At 49.1% G+C, this 22,233-nt stretch overlaps 2 protein-coding genes across 9 annotated transcripts in view; one reads left to right on the forward strand and one right to left on the reverse strand.

Annotated features, from left to right (window-relative positions):
• Positions 1–11,225, forward strand: part of ppm1e (protein phosphatase, Mg2+/Mn2+ dependent, 1E) — a 45,433-nt gene extending 34,208 nt beyond the window's left edge. For 3 of the 4 annotated variants that reach the window (XM_015367642.2, XM_006640944.3, XM_069184502.1), the window contains 6 exons: positions 80–198; positions 984–1,183; positions 3,009–3,197; positions 3,370–3,513; positions 4,216–4,309; positions 4,446–11,225. In XM_015367642.2, coding sequence (XP_015223128.1) covers positions 80–198; positions 984–1,183; positions 3,009–3,197; positions 3,370–3,513; positions 4,216–4,309; positions 4,446–5,338 — 1,639 coding nt within the window. In that variant the 3' untranslated portion in view covers positions 5,339–11,225. The remainder of the gene's footprint in view (positions 1–79; positions 199–983; positions 1,184–3,008; positions 3,198–3,369; positions 3,514–4,215; positions 4,310–4,445) is intronic. The other variant, XM_015367644.2, reaches the window with a different exon arrangement.
• A 2,259-nt stretch (positions 11,226–13,484) lies between these two features.
• Positions 13,485–22,233, reverse strand: part of trim37 (tripartite motif containing 37) — a 33,022-nt gene continuing 24,273 nt past the window's right edge. For all 5 annotated transcript variants that reach the window (XM_015367639.2, XM_015367640.2, XM_015367637.2 and 2 more), the window contains 8 exons: positions 21,252–21,334; positions 20,431–20,619; positions 19,548–19,853; positions 19,180–19,338; positions 18,677–18,863; positions 17,727–17,836; positions 16,861–17,007; positions 13,485–16,677 (listed from right to left, as the gene is read on the reverse strand). In XM_015367639.2, the coding sequence (XP_015223125.2) occupies positions 16,619–16,677; positions 16,861–17,007; positions 17,727–17,836; positions 18,677–18,863; positions 19,180–19,338; positions 19,548–19,853; positions 20,431–20,619; positions 21,252–21,334 (1,240 nt within the window). In that variant the 3' untranslated portion in view covers positions 13,485–16,618. The remainder of the gene's footprint in view (positions 16,678–16,860; positions 17,008–17,726; positions 17,837–18,676; positions 18,864–19,179; positions 19,339–19,547; positions 19,854–20,430; positions 20,620–21,251; positions 21,335–22,233) is intronic.

A 22,233-nucleotide genomic window follows, 5' to 3' on the forward strand; every position in this document is an offset into this window, starting at 1 on the left:
CCTGGACACTGCTATCTGGGAGGTGACTCTTCGCCTGTGAGAGATCAGTCCTGATTAACCCCCCCTCCCCTCTCTGCAGTAACTGCCCCTTCTCCCTGGCGGCGGGCCTGGCGCGGGCCACAGCCGACGAGATCCTGCAGAGCGACCTGTCCGTGCACTACGTCAACAAGCCAGCGGACGCCGCCGACCCCTACCCCCGTGAGTGACCCCTGGCAAACACACACACAGTTGCTCTGAGACATGGGTGCAAGAGAGGGGGGCGGTTGTCATGCTGATGGCACAGAATTCCTGGGAATTTTACAGCTTTTCCAAGGGGAGTTGGATCCCTATGCACTAGCTGCAGAGGTGTACCCCATAGTGTGGTAGGAAAGGAGGCATCTTTTAGGCTTGGTTCTGGGCTCTGCATGCGAACTGGAAGGTGACTGAGATACCAGAGGAGCCCAGGCAGACAGAGCTTGCAGCACAGGCCTCTCGGGCAGCTGGACAGATCGATTGTGTCCTTTTACAGCCCCGAAGACCCCGAGCATGGACAGAGGTCCCAACCACGAACACGGCAGCCATATTTAGATAGGAGGTGGAGGCTGGAGTGTTAAAGTAGTTCCTATTCAGTGTGAGGACTGGAAACTCGATCTCCTGATTGTTAGCCGGGGCTCAGTGCTTCTGCTTGAGAGATACTCTCCTGTCAGCAGGGTTTGTATATTGGCAGGGGGCGCTATTACAAGGGCTCTCAATTAAAGATTTACTTTGAATGGAAAATGAAATGCACACAATGCCACATTTGACATCGGATGGTGCAACACTTCTTATTTTGTAAAGAAAAAAGGTTCTATAAAAGATGCAGGGAGAACAATACAAATTTTAATCTAAATGTAGGTACTATTTATCAGCATGTCCAGCATGAAACGTGTGCTTCTGCAGGCCTGGCTGGTGTCAGTGCTTTAGGCTGTGCTCGTGAGTGCGCTGCGGTCTGTCTGCCTGCACAGAGCTGGAGTCCGTGAAGCTGGCTCGCCTGGTCTTCAACAAGCTGCACGAGATGTGCTGCCTGTGGCTGAAGGACATGCCTCGCCGCCGGCGCCCCCAGCGCTTCTACGAGACCTCCATCCACGCCATCAAGAACATGCGCCGCAAGATGGAGGACAAGCACATCGTCATCCCCGACTTCAACATGCTCTTCAACCTGCAGGTATGCAGCTGCGCTGCACCCACGCTGACACACCCACACCCCCACACCCCCACACCCCCACGCTGACACACCCACACCCCCACACTGACACACCCACACCCCCACACCCCCACACTGACACACCCACACCCCCACACCCCCACACTGACACACCCACGCTGACACCCACACGTTGACACTATCACACACTGGAAAAACATATACACACACTCTCGCTCACATACACATATACACCCACACTGACACACTCTCACTAACAAACACATTTACACAAAAGTATGCACACACTCACATTGTCACACACTCTCACACACCTGCCTTTGGAGCTGAAGTATGTCACGATCTGACCCCTCACCAATTTCTCAGAAACACGAGAACCAGCCTCCCTGTGCAAAATCACTGGGACTCTACGGGCTGTTGGGGAAAAAAGTCTGGGAAATCTTATTCACATTCAACCAAACCTGAAGGGGACAACATCAGTGACTCACCTAACTGAGCTCTCGATGCTGTTGAAGATGGAGTAGAATGCTCAAACAGTTTTTTCTATGCTTTTTTTTAACTCTGAATATTGGTTTTAAGTCAGGTACTTGAGTCTGGAGTCTGTCTGCCACCTTGTCAAGCACTGCACAGAGCACAGAAGCTGCAGCACAATATAAAGCTCTTTTTACTTCTATTCAAAATATTCAGGATGACAGGCTGGCAGAGAAGCAGCTGAACAACAACAAAAAAATTGACAGGAATGTTCAGTACACAGAGGTGGCAAAAAACATCATGTTCCAGAATCACTTTGTTTTTTTTGTTAAAGCTTTTGCTTTCACAAACGGCTGCTTGATGGAGATTTTTCAGTGTGGAATATTTACTGATTTCCATTCAAAACTCCTCCAGGATGGAGCCATTGGGTTAACAGAACTCTACACCACTCTGATAAATGCTATCTGGTTACCTGTTTATTGACTGAATAGAGCTGAATGATCACAATAACAGAGGACAGATTACAAACGAGACCATTTGCCTGGGTCCCAGGGAATAAGTACATTCTGTGTAGCTTGTTCCATGCTCCCTCCACTCTTTGTGTAAGGACAGTGGAGTTATGCATGGGTCTGTGAGGGGTGCAGTAGCCCTCCTGCACAGTTAAGGTACATCATTCATTTTAACTGGCTGGTTAATTAATTTCCCTCTCTTTGGGGCTGTTTTCTCATGCAGCACCTCAGTGCAGGAGAGTTAGTGCTTCATTTAAATGGAAGATCAAGGTGACTGATGCTTCTTTTCCTTTGATTGTTTGCGTTCAAGACACCAGTGTGTATCATTTAAAAACTACACTCTCGCTTGTCTACTCTTGGACGGTTAAATAATCTAATTCCATTTGTCTCGGCTAATTCCTCTTTCTCTGCTCCTCAAGCAGAAGGGAATATTTCAGCTAAGCGCTGGGGCTGAGCAGTTAAGAACACATGCTTGTCCATTCTGTCCTCTCAGTTCTAGTCTGCTCCCAGAGAAATCCCGATATACCTGCCTTTATCCAATTCAGGGTCCAGTGGGAGCCAGGCAGGGTCAGACAGACACACCCACTCCCACCAGGGCCAATTTTCTCACGAGGCAAGTAGCTGTGGGCTGTGGGAAGAAACACCTGGGAAAAACCCACACAAATGCAGGGAGACCATACAAACTCCACACAGACAGCACCCCACTAGAATTGAACCCAGAGCCCCAGAGCTGTGAGGGCGGCAACGCAGACCACTCCGTCACCATGCTGCCCCTGCAGAAAAACCAAAATGTCAGATAAAACGTGGAGACGTGATCTCACTGTCTGTGTGCCCCCTGCTGGCAGGACCAGGAGGAGCAGGCGTATTTCGCGGTGTTCGATGGGCACGGTGGGGTGGACGCCGCCATCTACGCCTCCAACCACCTCCACGTCAACCTGGTGCGGCAGGAGATGTTCAGCCAGGACCCCAGCGAGGCGCTGTGCCGCGCGTTCAAGCTCACGGACGAGCGCTTCGTGCAGAAGGCGAGCCGCGAGGTGAGGGCACCGGGGGGTCTGTGTGCAGACTGCTGGAGAATCCTGTCCGCCGAGCGTTAGGAAACAGAAGGCAGATTTAAGAGCCGGCGTCACGATTGTTGCTGCACGTCTGGTATTGAAGGCAATAGCAGACCTGGCCATAGCTGAGTAAAAGGCGCTGTGTGTGTTGCAGAACCTGCGCTGTGGCACAACGGGGGTGGTGACCTTCCTGCGGGGCAGGACACTGCACGTGGCCTGGCTGGGAGACTCGCAGGTCATGCTGGTGCGCAGAGGGCAGCCTGTGGAGCTGATGAAACCCCACAAGCCCGACCGCGAGGTGAGCCCTGGACGAGCAGGAGCTTATTCCATGTGTACATGCAAAAGCTCAGCCTTCACGTGACGGCTTCGGCCTCCCAGATGACCAATTAAGTGGGAGTAAAACCCAGTCATCTTAACTCAACATGCAGTGAAGAGTAGAGCTCATTGCTGGCTGTAGAAAAGGTGCAGCCTGTGGTCATGTCCAGGGGATATTCAGTGACCCCCTACACAATTCCGTTGTAGCTCAGATGACAAACATGCTTCCCTGAATGCAAGCTGAGTGTGCCCTTTCCAGGACCTGAAGGCTCTCTGTAGGGCAGATTTTAGTAACAGAAAAGTATACACATCTTTGCTGGATCATGCTTGCTGTTCTTATAACTTACACCCCACAGGACAGGAGTGTTAGATCACAGTTAAGGTTTATTCCCTTCTGCAAAAAAGAAGAAAAGAAACGCAACGTTTCAGCTGTGGAGCCTTCTTTGAGTGTGTTAGAACATAGTCCACACCATCAGCTTGAAGGGAGACTAGACTAGATTGAGACTGAACACTTCCAACAGCTGCTGCACTAGGGAGATGAACACACAGCCCAGGGGGAACCCTGTCTCTAGCTCAATCGACAGCTACAGTTTTCCCCTCCGCTGACCAGAGAGATGGACTGGGAGAGGAGCCAGGCGGAAATGGCGCGCTGCGGCCCTGACCTGCCCTCTGTCTCCCCCTGCAGGACGAGAAGCAGCGGATCGAGGCGCTGGGGGGCTGTGTGATCTGGTTCGGGGCCTGGAGGGTGAACGGCAGCCTGTCGGTGTCCAGGGCCATCGGTACGCAGGGGCTCGTCCGCACTGAGAAAGGAGTTATTCATTCTCACGCAGAGCCTAGTAAAAGCTCGTTTTTTGTGGGACCTGTCTGGGGGGAGTAATCAGCCTCTAACGGCCCTGCCCCCCTGTCCTCTCCCAGGTGACTCGGAGCACAAGCCCTACATCTGCGGCGACGCTGACCACAGCTCCTTGCCGCTGGACGGCTCGGAGGACTACCTGATCCTGGCCTGCGACGGCTTCTACGACACGGTGAGCCCGGATGAGGCGGTGCGGGTCGTGTCGGACCACCTGCAGGAGAACAACGGCGACAGCAGCATGGTGGCCCACAAGCTGGTGGCCTCGGCCCGGGACGCCGGCTCCAGCGACAACATCACCGTCATCGTGGTGTTCCTGCGCGACCCCCGCGCCCCGCCGCCCCCCGAGGGCCTGGAGGAGGAGGAGGAGGAGGAGGAGGAGGAGGAGGAAGGCCTGCAGCAGGGCGAGCTGGCGGGCCAGGACGGCGGGACCGAGGGCGGGGGGGGCAAGGGCCGGGGGAGCTGGCCCCTGCAGCAGTGCTCGGCCCCAGCGGACCTTGGGTACGAGGACCGGATGGACTCCTTCACTGACAGAACTAGCCTGAGCCTCGGGCCCGAGCTGGCGCTGGGCGGAGGGTGGCTCCGTCTCCCGGCCCCGGATCGCCCTGCTGTCAGAACCCTGGCCCCGCTGGCGGCTGCGTGGCGCCCCCCCGGAGAAGAGGGTCCCTGCGCCTACAGACACGCCCCCTGGGGGCCCCCGCCCAGCGTTCCCTCCTGTCAGAGCCCCGGCCCGCTGGGACACTGGCTCGAAGCAGCTGCGCTCTTCTCCCGGGATCGGAGACCCCCCAGGCACCTGGAATCCGCCCTCCCACGAGTGGGGGGCCGGCGGGGCCACAGGGGTGCCAGGGAGCCCTGCCTGCCCCGCTCCCTGCGAGGGGGGGCCCCCTATCCGCGGCGCTGTCCCGAGCGCAGGCCAGGGGTGGCCCTCCCACGCGTGCCCCAAGGCTGCAGCGTCTGAGAGAGGCGTCCCTCTGTCCCCCTGCTCTGCCCCCCCCCCAGCATAGACGAAGCATCTCACCTCCCTCAGGCCCTGCGCCTGGGACACTGTGGTCACGCCAAGGCCAAGCAGCACACGCCACCGCCTGCGCCACTCCCAATCCCCCTTCCCCATCACGGTGTCCAGCTGGCCCGATTCTGGCCCCCCCAGCACACTTTGACACAGGATCACATAGATCCACATAGAGCCCAAAAAATCTAGACGCGCATTAGGACTCGGATCAGAAACCAGGTTTCAGTGAAAGAAAGGACTATGTTTGCCGTTCTGCTATGACACACTAGAATGCCACAGAATGAAGGAAAGAATGGTGCCCAACTCAACACCTTTGAAATCAATCCTGCTGTGTCTTCTAACCCCATGCAAGACACTCATTAAACTCCTGGACATAGATGAGGAGAAGCCATCCCCAACCAGAACTATGCATTAGAAGTGTCCGGATAGCCATGCCATTGTGTTTTGTCACAGCCAATGCAGTAGAAACCAAGCAGGAGTTAAGCAAATGTGTGCCTTTATATCTCCCCAGAGGAGACTGAAGACTGTGTATTTGTGACAGGGGCTCCTGAATGGCTTCGCCAGAAAAACACTCACCTTGAGGTCTAAAATCCAGATGTTGCAGGTTCGAACCCACAGATACTGCGATTCCTCAAGCAACGGCTCACAGATGGCCGAGTGGTGCAGGGATCAGGTCATGTCAACCAGGGTCTCTCGGGTCAAGTGGAGACAGGCTCATGGTGATGTCAGTATGGGCCGTATCTGTCCTCCAATCAGCACTGTGGAGCTTGTCATGTCACAGGGCAAAGGTCACAGTGAGGGGGCAGAGCCTGTCGACACTTCCTCTTTCTCGTCATGGGGGCAGAGGGGTACCTGGACAGCCTAATTGGTTAAGAACAGAAAGGGGGTGAGTGAGCTGGGGGATAAACCTCTCATTATGCCAGAGTGATAGGGTGGATAGAAATTCCTGAGTGGATCAGGGAGTCTCCGAGCTCACTGGAGGTGCTCTACCGATTCCAGTTATCCAGGTGCTTCTGTGGTATTAGCATAGATGTAAAACTACAAGACATACCAGACCGCTTAAGTAGTAAAAGCATTTTTTCTTTTCGCGTTTCGAATAGAGCAGGAGGCATCTTTCAGGCTTCATCGTACTCGCCCATGATGCGATACAGCAGCCCCTTCGTTCTAGCGCGATGTTTAAATTGTCTTCAGCGCAGCTTTAATCCGCAATCTGTTCACGATACCCACTTTCACGAGGAGCAACAGCTCCTGTCAGTTCAATGCAGTGAAAGAGGATTATTGAGTGTTTAGTCAGTGGGCCAGAAGACCCCCGTACCTGAGGAGGCGAATGTGAGGGAGAACAGGCTGTCGTGGGGCATTTCTACTTTCTTTTTATCGCGGAAACGTTGTCTGGAAAGATTAAGAGCAGCTGAGGTGAAAGTGAAGTTGTCTGCTGCCATCGCTGCTGAACGTGTGCTGCAAACTCCATCGTTCCAGACATGCCACTGGTAAAAAGCATAGTTTTCCTCAAAAGTAAAGCAAAACCTGGGGATTGGTTGACATTTCCCAGACAAAGCCATTCCAGCAGCAGTTTCAGAAATGAAGCTGTGCAGTGAGGGCGAAGCTTGTTAAGCACTGGAGTGAATCGTCTGGTTTTTGGGGGCCGAGCTCTGCGCGGATGCCCCCAGCTGTGAGCCAGGTTTTCTTCACTGCACTGGATGTGCTAGGTCTCCGCTGCCTCTCCTCGCGTCTGTGGTCCAACTGCAGCTCTGGCCTGGCGGTCTCTCGGCGCGTCGGCGAGTGTGTGCGGTGCTGGTTCCTTCTCTGCGTGGACATCCGGGGGGGGGGCCCAGGGAGGGGCTCCACAGACTGCAAAGGCTCAAGGTCATTCCCCAACCCCCCCTCCCGGTCACTGTGGAGACGGTCCTTCTCCCTCCCTCAAGACTTCAACGCTCCTCTCACCGCCTCCCCCCAGCCCTCCTGACCTAATCCGTGCAGGAATTCTTGAAATATATTTGTGTGTGGGTGTGGGTGTGTGGGCGTGTGTGCGTGTCTGTGTCTACTATTTAAACCAACACTGTAAATTAGCAAGATCTCACTCTCCATCGTCCGTGTACTGCAGTCCTAACCTTGTGTCTCCGCGGCAGGAGAGCGGTGGGCCTGTTGCGCCAAACGGGAGCACAGGAAACGCATGATGGAGGCCTTCCTGCCAGGCCTGGGGAGAGTCAAGAGAGCACGTGGAAAGAGCACAATAGCGGAGTTCACATTGATCAAGGCAGTCTTTAATTATGGTCCGCACATCCAAAGTGCTCATTGACTGCCTCATGTGAGCTGATCGCTCTTTGCTGGCTGTAGCCTTGAGGCCCTGCGAGGGCAGTAGTGTCCAAAGAGCCCTGGTCTTTCTGGGGTGGCAGCTTGGTCTTGCTCTTTCAATCGAGAGCCTCTTCCCAGTGCTGTCCGAACCCGAGCTCGTCCGTGTGCGCTCAGGCCCAGCGCTCGGCTTGGGCTGGGGGAGAGACTGGGGCCGGGTGCCCCCCCACCCTGCCGCGGGCAAGAAGGAGCATTGCTCTCCAGGTTCGTCCCGCAGTCTCTGCCCTCTTCTCCACTGCTTGCTCCTGTAAGCAATAACTCATCGTTCTGGGCCGCCAGCAGGGAGAGGAAGTCAGCTCCAGGGTCTAGTCTGTGACAACAGGCTGCCCCTCCCAAAAAGACAGACAAACATTTTCCCCTCCTCTTGATCCTGCCCTTCAGACCCTCGGTTCTGCATTTCCTCAGATATCCGAAGTCTGCAGGAAACACGCTGGTGACTGAACACAGGCACAGTAACACAGAATAAACCTACCGAAAACAAACTGAAACTGAAAAAGAGACTGGCCTGAAATAAACATTGGACCATCACCTGCCCCTCTCTCACAGCTGATGCAAAATTATTTTCAGGATTCCTGCTCAAATGGCACAATCCCACAATCCTCTGCAGCTGCCCCCCTCCGCGCTGAGACGGAGACCTCCCACTCATGAGTCACACGCTGTCGTGTGCAGATACAGATGCCCAAAACGTGACAAACTGGCTGTCAACTTTCATTCAAAGGGAAAGGAAAGTTTTATCTCTTGCTTTCCACCAGCACTCTCAGCACTGTCCACAGTGCTTAATAAACGACAGACCCTGTCTGGCTCCTCTCCTGCTGCAGGCTAGATTAACAGTAATCGTTCTGTATCCTCAGTGTTCTGATGGCTATATTTCTGGTGACTAGTATATTGTGTATAAAAATAAGATCAAGTATATGTCTGATGTCATTTTATTCCCATGTTGTGACCTGGGGTTTGGTCTGTGACTGTGTTCCTGTCTGTTTTCTGAAGAGTCCTCCCTGCGCGCTCAGAGCCGAGCGTACCTGCCTTCCTGCGCCGCTGACAGCACGGGGCCCCTGCTGCTCTGCCTTGAATCAGCAACGTCTCTGACCCCGACCTGTCCAGCACTGCAATAATTAAACTTACCAAGGCGTTTCTTAACCAAGCTTACCAAACCTCCTGCTGTGGTGTGTGAGCTGTCCCTGCTCCATGGGAAAGCTGGAAAGCAGAACTCCTGACTGGGGGTATGGAATTAGGTGTCAGAGCACTAGCCTCCATCTGCAGCTGGATGCGTAAGCAAAGTGCTTGATCTTATTATATTGCAGCTTAGGGTAACGTGCAACGGACTACAAGCCCAACTGCACTCCCGGTTTGCTTGAATCAACAGAATCTGGGATAGATCAGGAGGCAGGGCTGGAATTCACTTAGTGCAAAGCCTGCAGGGGAGCAGCTGTGCTCAACTGCAGCTGGAGTTTAAACTGAGATGTGCAGGCTATCTAAAATGATGGCATCTCTTCTATTTGAGAGCGAGCATCGAGTTGCATGAAATGAGCAACAATTTTAAAAAAAGGTATTTGGCTGCAGTCTTGTCTAACAGTGTGGACTGTTGAAATGCTGTTCCCTCGCTTGGCAGAGTTAACAAATCACTTCATTCGAAGCAGGGGTGTAGCGCACTGTACACAGTTTTAAGAAACGTACCGAACTGGTATTCTTACTAGTGGGCACACATTTCGAGAGCACTCAGAATCATCGGCGACAAGCCTCTGAAGTTGCTGCAAGAAACATTTGGCATTTGTGCGAGAGGTTGTTGGCAGGCCAGGAATTAGTTTGGTCAGTGTGGTTCAGCAGATACCTCGGCCGCATTCGTGGGTGTGGGCAGGGGCAGAGGTCAGGGGTCAGCCACACAGATCAGGCTGCTTCACCAACAAGACAGTCCCAAAATCCCAATATTTCGATATTTTACTCAGAGAAGACTTGGATGGGGGGGGGGGGTTCTATAGGTAAGGTTCAGTTCTGGGCAGGAAGTATTCATTCAATCAAATTACAATTACACATGCATGGCAAATAATTTCTGTTTGAGCAGCTAACAGAGCAAGTAGAGTATTTTACCAGCTCCTGCAGGAAACCTGCTCGGCACTGGCAGCCCTCCAGTCCAGCCCCGTTCCTGAGAGGACACGGGGATCAAACACAGCGGCCGTCCTGCACGCAGTCACAGTACAAGCCGGGCTGCTGGCGGACAGCTGGGCCTGTGGAACGGATTGGGGCACAGGAATTTGTACACAGCCAAAAAAATTGGAATAACATTGCCTGCCATTTATCACTTATCCATGAATAAAAGCTGAGAAATGCCAGTAATCGGTTCTGACTGAACAGTGCTTTATAGCCGTTTCCATGGAGATTTATTTCACAAAAAGAACAAATCGCAGGCTGACAAGAGCTCTAAATTAAGCTTGGGCAGATGCAGTACAAGGTCATAACATACGTGTTCAAACAGTGACGATCGCCGCGTCTGCTGGACTCTCGCCAAGGCCAGTCAGTCCAGAGATCCCTGGTTCGAACCCGGGCTGCGGGAAGAGTTCGAAGCTGACAACTGGGCAGCAGTGGCCCCTGCGCCTGGACAGATTCCCAGAGGAGTAGAATATTCCAGGTCATAAAAGAAGAAAGCTTGTCTGCTGAATGTTTCATGTGCCACCTCCCGCCTGCCAAAGAATCTGAGGGGGTTTGGTACCAGTATAACTGACCAAGGTGGACAAAGAGGATCAAATGAGATCGATGGGCCGGAGCCTCCTCTCACTTTCAGCATTCCTGATGCTGTGATCCCTGAGCACACATCCATAAAAAGACACCCCCCCACCCCCAACTTAAGGTGAGGCTGCTCTAGGAAGGTTTGTGTAGGAGTTAAAGAACAGGGAGGTGCGTGCCAAATCATACCCACTCACGGCCTTTAGAGTGGCGACAGGAGCAGGTGTCTGGGTTGTCTTGCTAGGACAGTCACGCCTATATCACCGCTGGGCCTTCACGGTGGACACGCGGCCACATTCCAGGAGTTTGCGCGCCTTTTATTTGACATCGCCTTCCTTGCGCCAGTAGGCAGGGCACAAGGACCAACACCTGGCAGAGTCACAGTCACATGAGGCATATTTCAAAGACAGACGAAGGGAACTTGCAAAAAAAAATTCAATGCGTTAAAAAATCCCCATTGGATTAGAGCATTAATCTGCTCATCAGGAAATGAGATTTGGTAGCCGACGTGCTCTACATCCCGACTCTGTCTTTAGGAGATGGGAAGACTGCGGAGCCCATCCCATGCTTTCCGCAGACTGTCCTGGTGCAGCCTGCTGAAGCACCTCGTGCAGTTCAGGAACCCCAACTTCGCAAGGCGCAGACCCCCAGCTCTGTCTCTTTCTCCCACTCTTTAATGGTCTGTATGTCTTTTGAGTCTGGAGATGTTAAGAAATATTTGCCTGTTCTGGTGTGAAAGAAATGAATAAATTGTCCTCCAGACCCCCTCTCCTGTGTCTCACCTGTGTGTGTTACAGAATCTCACCTATAAAATCAGAATGAGCTAAATGTCCTCATGTTCACTCCACCCATCTTCTTAATGAAGTGTCATGAAGTCTTTAACAGAATTTAAAGAACAGTAAAATTAAAGTTATGCACTAAAGTCCCTGAGGAATTGACAATTTCCTCTCCTCAGCCAGGACAAATCCTTTATGTTTTAATTTAACAAATAGCATGTGAGGGGAAAGATGTTACAACCCATGTTGTTTATAACAAGACATAAGACATGCTGTACCTTTAAGAGATACCTTCTCTAGCTGTGGGGAAGTCAAGTGGTGTCCCATAGAGAACAACTGACAATTTTGACTATTTGGAACCTGTAAAAAGCAGTGAAGTGCATTACTGCTAAATGTGCAAATTCATTCATTCACTTCAAGAGCCAAAACAAATCTGCTAACAATTAAAAATAATGAATATAAAAATATACATAATAGTTAACCTATTCCCATGTCATCAGGAGAGAAAATGTTTTTCTCCTGCAGAACCTAGTTGGTCCTTGCAATGAACTACTTTTAAAACATATCTGCAAAGTCAGAACTGAAAAATGTTTCTTTACTTTCCCCACATAGGGCACACATCCTAGCTGATTAAGTAAGGACATAAATAAAATCATGCCAGGGATGTTCGTAAATCACAGTGGCTCACATTTACAAATCAGGGCACCTGGATTATGAAATATCAGCCTAGAATGGGTTCATCTCTCCAGCTCTGACTTCTAAAAACTAGTACAAGGATGGAGGATTACTAAAGGGAATCCAAACTTGGTGGTGAAGGCCCTGCATCAACCGACAGACCACAGCATCGCTTGGGAACATCAGGGCAACAAACATGGTTTCCTAGGTGGATTTAAACAGAAATGGAGAACAGCCCATCACTTCAGCTTTTTTGAAAAGATGACTTTGATTTTGATTTGTTCTCAACAGTGATAAAAATGTAATCATGTGGAAAACTTGCTATATAAATTGACATGCAGGTTTGTGCATGTAGTGTGGATATCGCCACCAATCAGAGAAATCAATGAAGGTGCTCAGAGGGTTAACTGGCCTCAATCAGCACCAATCTGACCCCTAAGCAGAGATCGCCAACCAATCATTTCCTCATATGGAAGTGCTGCCCAGATCTTCAACCTCTACAGCTTCTCCCCTTGCGAGAAACATGATTCCAGGCCCCAGGACCAGACCAGGCGCACACGCCGCATGGCGCCGACAGTGCTGAGACAGGAGGCAGGACATGAGCGGGATGGGGCGAGAGCTAGCACTTACTCGCACACAGGATCATGCTGCTGCGCGCTCAGATCGCCTGCCCAGCAGAGCTGCCTGCACACCACACACTCGCTAGCCCCTCTCCTGCGGAGAGATGGACCCTGGATCCAGATCTCAGTGCAGCCAGACAACGTTCAGGAACCTAGTCTTGTGCAGAGTCCAAGGGAACTTGACACCTTACAGAGTCTTTTTAGCTTGGTCTAATATCGTTAACTTTTGCATTTGCCCTCAGATGACTCGACAGAGCAGTTTGGGTCAACACTGCGGCAAGTTGACCCAGGCAGTTTGGAAGAGCTCATTAGTGCTCAGCCCTACTTGCTGCTCCAACCTCTCTCTCCCTCATGCAGTTCTCAGTGAGTATGACACTGAGGCATCAGCTGCTCTGGCAGGACAGGAGCACCACACCCAGGGCTTGGCCTTGCACACACTGGGCAGCTCTGCTGGGGACGAGCAAGAGGACAGTTTCACCACGTTATTCCTTGTCCCACTAGTGTCTGCAATACTTGCACTCAGCTCTTCTGGGACAAGGTTATAATCTTGCACCTTTACAAAATGGGAAAAAAACTACCACTAGTACAGTAAATGTATATAACCCTTGCTTCTCTGGTCTTCAATATGTGCCATTAAAGTTGTAACTGTAATTAAGCCAATTTGATTCCCTATCACAAATCTATTATTAGCCAAAGGAGTTTTGCACCACAGCTTAAGCACGATCATTTTTATTCTGTGAACAGCCAGCCTAATAAACATTATGTAGAGGTTAATTGAAACTGGAGGACCTAGTTAAAGCTAGTCAGTTGAACAAGTAGCTAACACTCTAACCTGATGCCTCTCTCGGTGTACCATTCCTGCTAAAAAGGTTTGCCGTCAGTATGGAGAAAAATCTCAACTCTGCAGGTATCGACAGCAAAAGCATACAAGAAAACCAACACAAATAAGCAAAAAAATCCAAGAAAAATTAAACATTTTATTTGTTCATTACTTTGTTAAATTTAACAAACAATTGCACAGTTCCAACAAAACGCTATCAGAATAAAAACACTGACACTTATATTTGCTTACAGATTACACACGCACACAAACACAGGGGTGAGCCTGTTCGTTCAGTGTCTGGTGCAGTGAAGCTGTAAACAGCAGCACACCTGGCTCTGCACAGGCTCCAGCTCCCACGTCTGCACCTCACACGGGGCTCTCAGACTCAGGTCCTGGGGGGCTGCCGCCTTTCCAACATGAGCAATGAACTAAACAATTAACTTCATTAGTTTCTAAATTAGACAACTGGGGGGATTTTCTTAAGGTCTTTTACAGTTGATCACAGACTGGCACTTCATTAAGAAAGCCGATCCCCATAAACCGCCCCAGAGCCTGGTTAGAAGTATTATATTGATGAAGATAATTACACAATCAGGCCAACTGTGTAACACTCGGACCTCCAGAACCTAAGTTTCAGACCCCTGATCTAACAGCAGCTTGACAACCCCGAAGTCCAAAACATTGAACTCAGGCTACCTTGTAAGAACATCAGACTGCAAACCTCTGCATAATGTTAAAGGAATATTTACAAAAGGGCTGATCAATATCTTAAGACTATACAGCAAGGCATGCCGTTCAATAGACCAGCCTTTCAATACAGTGTGAACTCTTTTGGGAACTCTGTGGTCCCCACAGCTCATACAGCAGGCATGCAGTTTCCGGCACAACCAGGCACAGCAGGAAAGAGGGCGAAGGGATATCATGCAATGTGGTGCATCATCAGACCAGAGGAAAGTGGATCCACAGTATTCCTTATAACTGCAATGCAAATTCTTTCCACTGTTTTCAGAGCAGAGCTGGTAGTTGTTTTTAATACATGCTTATACAGTATATATTAATTTCCCCATGATTTCATGTGCTGCATTCCTGAAGTACTGTTCACTATTTATAACCTGACATACTTCTGACATCCCACTACTGCTTATTAATGTGGGATGAGACAGTTTTGTCAGACATTATGCTGTAAGGCTCTAATAGCTTTTCAATTACAGTAAGAGCACCTGCAAGTGTCTGCTTAAACGTTGTGCATTGGAATCACATGCTGGAAGCGCAAAAACTGGCTCCCACAAATGTTCTGCATCATCAGATTCACAGATAAAAAAAGATGCAACACTAGGGGTAGGGAAAAAAAGGTCCAAACCTGTTTGTAGTGTGAAAGTGGGGAAAAAAAAGCAGGATTACACATTTACAGAAAAACTACCTAATCACGGCCTGTCCATGAGGTCCTTCAGAAACTTTACTGCAGTGCTTCATACAGGAATGTAAAACAAATAGAAGATATCATATGGTTCCATCCAAAAACAGATTTGCAAGTTCTCTTTAAAGGTGGCTGCAGGTGCTGACATGGGGGGAGTGAAGAATTACTCCAGACATCAAAGCAGCTGTGGGAAAGCTCTGGGCCCGGGAACATGTTAAACGCGTTAAACGTGCTCCAACAAAGGCTGCCAACAGGAGATCACGTGCCCTGCCGTGCCCAGCAGTGCCCCTTGAAAGGACGTTATTTCACAAGTGCCTCGCGATCAAGAGGCTCGATTCCTATGCAGTACTCACACGAAGGATTAGTGCCAATATTTAAGGAAAATAGTCATTGCAACTGCTCCAGTAGAAAATACAGGTGCTCGGGCATCACTGCAACATGTGGAAAAAGCCACACCACCAACCACACCACTGAGAATGAAAACCTCAACACACTACAGGACCAAACACAACTGCAACAGTTAGAAGGTAAAATAAAGTTCTTTCTTCAATAAATTAATTTATAAATAAACTTTCATGTTCAAATATATTTCAAAAAGTAAATGGATTTCTCATTTGGGGCTGATGAGTCTCAGTTCTTTCCCAATCTTTGTTCTTTATAATTCAGTTGATCTAATAATACAGGGTCCAAGTCTTTTGAAAAAACGGCCTTACTGGAATAGGTTTGAAGTGTGGGTTTGCAACATTAAAATGACTAAAAACTGCTTTATTTTGTACAAAAATGGCAATGAAAGCACACGATTGATAACATCACTAATCCTCATCATTAATGTGAGTACAACTGGACAACGCCACTATAAAAAGCCAAGGCCAGCAGACTATTATACTAAAAATAATGTGCTTCCATTTGCATTCAGTTACAAGGTTCTTGTCAGTTAAAGAGTAGACCTTGACCAGATATAAAAGAAAATTTAGCTTTGCAGAAAAACATGCCAACTGAACCAGTTTCGGTTTATTTAGCGTATTGCTCCATTGCAGCTGAGCTTTGCTAAATGTCTTCCAGAGATTTCAGCTGACGTCTAAGCAAACGTAAAGGACAGGCAAAAACCTCAAACATACATCATCCAGATGGTATAAACATGACATTAACAAGAGATTGTTAATCATGTCTGCAGCCCATGTGGTTCTATGACCATGTGTTTTTCAGAGCCAATAAAGGAAGAAATGCACAAGCAGGGAGTTTAGTGTTCTACTTTAACGTGGGCAAATACCAATGCTGACCACTTCCACAGAGATAATTTTCCCTTATAGTCGGCCTTCTCATAAGAAAAAGGACACTTTCAATTCAACAGGCGAAGAATACCTTTACACAAAAAAAAGCACAGAGTGCTGCCAAATTTATATTGTCATCATCCTACATCAGAGATAATATACTTTCTCTTATGACTGAAGAACAATCACCAGTAACACAAGGCCTAAGTGTATTATAATTAAGAACTGGTTTTCAAACGGATGTCTATGAAGTCAATGCAATGGACATACAAGTCTGTCTCTCGCAGGTGGTCCTCTTCAGAGAAGATGAGGAAAGTTCAGGTGATGGCATCACCTCCCCCGTTTCCCTTTTCAGTATTTAACGCAGAGTCCTGAATGCCAATTCAGTGGCCAACTGACTTGGGGTCTGCAATGTGCGTGACTTTCCCCACAGAACGTACCATACCTTTACTGCTGAGAGGGTGAGTGGAAACAAGAGCATGGCCTGAGCAGAGGAAAGACGAAGCCTCCCCATGCGGTGTGTGTACAATGGAGTGAGCAGCCATCGCAAGACGATGCAGTCGGCGCCTCAGGAGAGGAATCACCTCTCTGTCGCTTCCCCTATGACAAAGCCTAGGTCTTCAGAGCTCAGCTGCTCCCCTGAAAAGGGAAAGAGGAATTTTAATGTGCAGATTCACTCACTGAGCACGAGAGCATTGCAGTCTGCCTTTGGACTTGGCAAAACGTCAGCGGTACCTTTCTCATCCTCGCAGTCAGGGCGGCCTAGCCATCACTCTCTTGCCAAAGAGAAAAGGAGAGGGAGCTCGCAAGCCACCATCTCACCTGTGACAGGCAGCGGCCTGGTGTCGTATCTGCAGTCCCCTGCCTCCAGGGCCACAGTCTCCTCTTCATTCTCGGTGTCGCAGTCAATCTCGCTGTCGCTGCTCATCCCCGGGAGGAGGTGGATCACCTGCTTCTGGCACAGCGAGCCTGCAGAGAGACAGCCATGCAAACGCATCTTGCAGAAGTCTGCCCACCCGAACATCAGCACACAGTCTGTACCTACATCAGCTGCAGGAACAGGGAACTCAAACTGCCCAAGGAGACTGCAGAAAAAAAATCAGAAGAGCATAGCCTACTTTCTGTGAACTGCACAGGGCTTCACCACTTTTTTTTCTTAAAATAGCTTTAGAGATCTTTCACAAAATCTCCCAAGACATTCACCTCCTCCCTAGACCTTGCAGCTTGGCATTAAATCACATTGAAACTGTTCAACTCCAAATAATAAAACTACAAAATGGCCCATTTCTCTTCTGGTGCCAAACCATTAAAACATTTTTTCAGTACATTTGTGCAAAAACAATGACACAAATGGAAACTTTTATAAGGCATAAACTAAAGTTGAGGTTAATGTTTTCTGTAAAAATATAAATGTGTGGACCCAAAAGTAAGCAGAAACATTTCGTGAATACTGAAACACTGAACACTGGATATGTTTAACTATTATAAGATAAATCACTAACTTGTCAGTAGTCATGAAGTTAGCTGGGTGAAGACCTACAGTAGCCAGACATGATACTGAGGACATTCTGTGCTCAGTTTAACTCAGTCCTACAGGGCATGTGTGCCAGTATCCCATCAGCTAGCATATATCCCATCTAGAGATAAATGAAACAACTGAAGATTGAAATTAACATTTGTATATTTACTTTCTTCCAGTCTTGAGGAGCTTCCTTCAGAAAGAGCGAGCAGAGACTCTCGGATCTCACTGGTCCCCTCTGAGTCACCGTCCAGAGTACCATCTGTCAGAAGGCCGGCCCTGAGGCGACAGCAGGAAAGTCATGTCAACTCACATCCCTGAATCCTCCTCTCTGGGAAAGAGCTGCACTGGAGGAGCACTTCCTGTCAGCTGACAGCTGTCAAACGGGGTGCTGCCAGCTACTGTTAATTCGTGAAGAGCATGTGAAAGGGTTCTGAGAGACAGAGCCTCAGACGTCAACCCCCCCCACATATTGTACAGCTGTTCAAGTATCATGCCTGTAATTTCCACAGCCTGGCAGGCTTTCAAAACGTTGGTTGCAAAAAACTGCAATTTGAATGAGCTCGCGTGGAGCTAGAAAACGAGTGCAGAAGAAATTAAGTTTGAAATCCCGACCGGACTGCTACAGAGTGGCTGCATCTGTGAAAGCAGCATCTCAACTGGCAGAGCATTACTTGGGCAGAGTGCAAAGGTCCTTTTGTCTTTCTGGAGAACTGCAAGCACTATGACAGGCTGGGTGCATGCATACCTGCAGTGATTTCAGCAGGAGATGCACTGTAGCTCCTACATGTCAGAAGACAAATGGCTCTGCAGTAAAGCACATCTGCACACCTCATTCACTACCAAGCAGGACAGATGCTAAATCCATAAAGCAGTCAAACATACCGATTCCAAATTTCACAATACATTTTTTGGTGTGTGAATAACAGTTCTATAATTTTGTTGGTCATGGCAACTGGAGAAAAAGACTTGAATATAAAAGACTGTAGCTTTTGAAGCTGTGATATCTGAAAAAGTTTAATGTGCCAAGAAGCAAAGACTAAACCAATCTCAAAAGGAGAAATTCTGCAGGTGTAGGATGCCAGAGGTACTTTAGGCTGGAAGAGCATATTTTCTTACCCCATTGTGGGGACTCTGCGCATCTTGTTCATCTGAACAATCCCATTGAGGCCCGAGATCTCAAAGAAGTCTGTGCCAGTGGCTCCAAAGGCCTGGTCCTCATTTTTAGAGCTGGATGGTTTGTCAGAAGAGCAGGCGCTGCCCATCGAAGGCGGGGAGCTGTGCACAGTCCGCTGCTTCGAGGCGCCTGTAAAGCCAGAGAGTCGAAAGCCAAAATCCTGTAATGCACAATCCCAGCTAACCTCAATCCTGCATAATTCTGTGCATATAAATAAATCTGAAGTGCTTAATACATCTTTGAAAAAAACATGTCAATACTAGTTTTACAAAAGACCAGATAAGAGTTTCAAAACTGCCTGATTTCGACAGCCTGTGTATTAGATGCACTGTGCTTAGCACTATCTGAAAATGTATCGCACAAAGGAACTAAAATTAAATCAGAAATTGGCAGCTAAGGCAGTGCTCCCGGAAAAGTGGAATTCGATGGGGCGGTTGAGAGAGACCTTCGCTGCTGGTGTCCCCAGGAGCTGCCCGTGCTTCGCTGGGCGAGTCGCAATCCAACTGTCCCCGCAGCTCCTTGTCCACGCTGTCCGCTGCCCGCCGCAGAAGCAGGCCGCTCGCCCCACCACCGAGCTCCTGCTTCGGGGACGCAGTCTTCTTCCCTGCCCAACCAACATGCATTTTTATACCGCAATGCATAGATATAAGACCTTTATGTTTTGTTGACAGACAGACAACAAAATATTCAACATTGCAAGTGTGGAAGAGATTCAAGTACTGAATGGGCCTCTGTCTAGGATTAACAGAACTCTGAAGACCACATTCTTTAAGGTCAAGTACAACTAAACCAGTTAACGACAGTCACACTCACCACTCCGACAGTGGCGGCCGGCTACAGCGCTCTTGCTCAGGAGGTCCAGCTCACTCGGTTTCCTGCCTGGGGCATCAGGGTCTGCTCGAGCTGCGTGCTCTGCTAGACTCCCCGACAGCCCTGCCCTGGGCTCCCCCGCAACGGGCACCGCAGCCCCTCGCGCCTCCAGCTGGCACTTCACATCTGACATCTTACTGCGCACCTCGGCCATCTGAGCCTTCAGCCGGATAAGGACCCCAGAGTCCGGGGCTGACCGGCGCACTGCCTGCGGTCGCCGGTCCCGTTCCTTCCGAGAATGGGCTGGAACTGGACACACCAAACACAAACGGCACCGCAGTACCAGCAGAGCTGTGAACACCCTGCAGATATTCTGCTTGGAAGACGGATCAAAGATAATGACACTGATCAAATAGTCAGTTATGCCTTAGAAAGGGAGGATACAGAAAAACAGCTAGCATGCCATGCACACTGTGAAAACTCCCTAACCACTGCTCCTTTAAACACTTATTTAGTAAAACTACAGTAAATCGTGCATGAGCTCATTTTCAAGTTTGTATACCAAGAAGCACTAAAAACTCAACAAATGAGTTTTCGAACCAATTGGGTTTCTTGTGTATTTAATACTCTTTTGTACAGAATTACAGCAGATGGCTCAAAATCTTTTATTTTTAAGCCCCGCTTTTCTTCCCAGGTTAACTCTTTAACAAAAGAACAGTGAAACGAGTCACAAACGGGCTTAAGCTACAAGGCAGCCATGACTGATATTGGACCCTTTAGCAAAGCTTTATTGCCCCCAGCTCCCTCGGCGCAAGCGGTCCCTAACGGAGGTCGGCCTGCTGCGGACAGGGGAAAGCTCATGGGAAGAGGGTGCGGCGGCGAGCACCTGCGCTGTGCAGCACGGAGGCAGGGGGCCGAGGCTGCAGCCCCCACAGGGACTCCACACTGCTCCGGTCCTTCAGGTCCAGCAGCTGAATGAGGATGACGGGGTCGATCTCCAGCAGGCTGCTGCTGGTGGCGGCTGCCAGGCCGGCAGGTCCTCGCCGCTGGGAGCGCGCGGATGGGTTCGAGCCCCCTGCAGAGAACAGAAGGGCTGTCCATGAAACACGACTTCTATAACCCCTCCCCTCTAGCCAGTGGGACTGGAATATTTCAACACTCTTACAGAGACTGAGCTACTGTCAAGGTCTCACAACTGAGGAGAAAAAGATATTGATGAGAAAACTTAACCCCACCCTCGGAATTTTTACAAAGTTAAATCACCAGGCACACTCCTGCTTTAGTTTCAGGTCACAACATCCCCATTAGAGCTCCGTGTCCTTGCCAAGATCCAATCTTGTACAAAAGGACGGCTCTTTCACCGTCACTACCGAAAGATTTATGGAACAAAAATCCTACATGAATATCTTCCTCATTAGATTGCTTTTGACAATCCCTAAATGGATCAGAATGAAAAAAAGAAGAATGATCCAAGTATAAAAAAAATGAAAAATGAACATATCCAAAAAGACTAGGAATACAGCAGACTGCACTATGCTTTCTTTCGTAGTAAAGCAAATCTCAAAAACAGGAAAGGTGCCTAAAAAATAGACTTCTCATCTACATGTGTGGATGCACCTGTGCTCCCATGGTCAGGAGAAGAGCAGGGAGATGGAGATGGGACAGCGATATTACCCCACTGCACGTGGGGAGAGAGCTCCTCAATACCTGCTGCCCCAGCCACGTCCTCGGGCAGCTCCCCCTCTTCCATCTCCAGGTTCCCGCTGTACTCCACGTCATTCTCCCCAGACCTGGGAACAGCCCCGACACTGCATGTCAGACACTACAGCAATGTAACGCTTCAACACTTCTGTTTATGAAGCCCCAGCTGGCGAGCAGTGGTTTGTAACAAACCCACAATGCACTTCTCTAATGTGTCCATTTGGATGAAAATTCTTCAAACCTGTTACGTGCCTGAAACGCGGTCACAAAACATTGCAAATAAGAGTTTGTCCATTCAACCCATCGTGCTTGTTTGATAGTTCAGTAGACAACCAAAATTAAATTTCACTCAGCCACCTCTTATGAAAGACCAGAGATTCAACTGTGATCCTGTGGCAGAACAATATGCTAATTGCTGTTAACAACCAATCAGCTGGGAGCTCTAAGCTCTAAGTGTGATGGCTGCTCACCACTGAACTACACCTGATGACAACCTGACTGCATGGTGCTGCATTGATCAAATCATAAAGACTTCATTAGCGGTCTCTCCTGCAGACTCATCCTGACGTGACATTTCAACAGGACAATGCACAGGACTCCGAGGGGAGAGCCGTGTCAGCATGTGGTGATTACAAAGGAATAAGTGAAGGTTCCTAATTCCCTGCTAACAAGTAGAAAGAAATATTTCCACTGTAAAGTCATTCTTCAAAAGCAGAAGACATGTTGCATTTCTTCTTTCTAGCTTTCAGTATGCAGTTAACATTTACTTGTTTCAATGTACAGCATTGGTCAACAGGAAAAGAAAAGACAGCTTTCTTGCAGAATAAGAATGGGACAGTTTAGCATCATCAAAACCTGTATAATGGCCTTCAGTATCCTAGTAGAAGTCAGATTGGCTTTTTACCAAGCAATCACACGTGTGATCACATTACACCATACACACACTTATAAACAAAAATTCCTGCCAACAAAATAAAGGACAAATATT

This window comes from Lepisosteus oculatus, chromosome 26 (assembly GCF_040954835.1).
Source record: "Lepisosteus oculatus isolate fLepOcu1 chromosome 26, fLepOcu1.hap2, whole genome shotgun sequence".
Taxonomy (NCBI): Eukaryota; Metazoa; Chordata; class Actinopteri; order Semionotiformes; family Lepisosteidae; genus Lepisosteus; species Lepisosteus oculatus.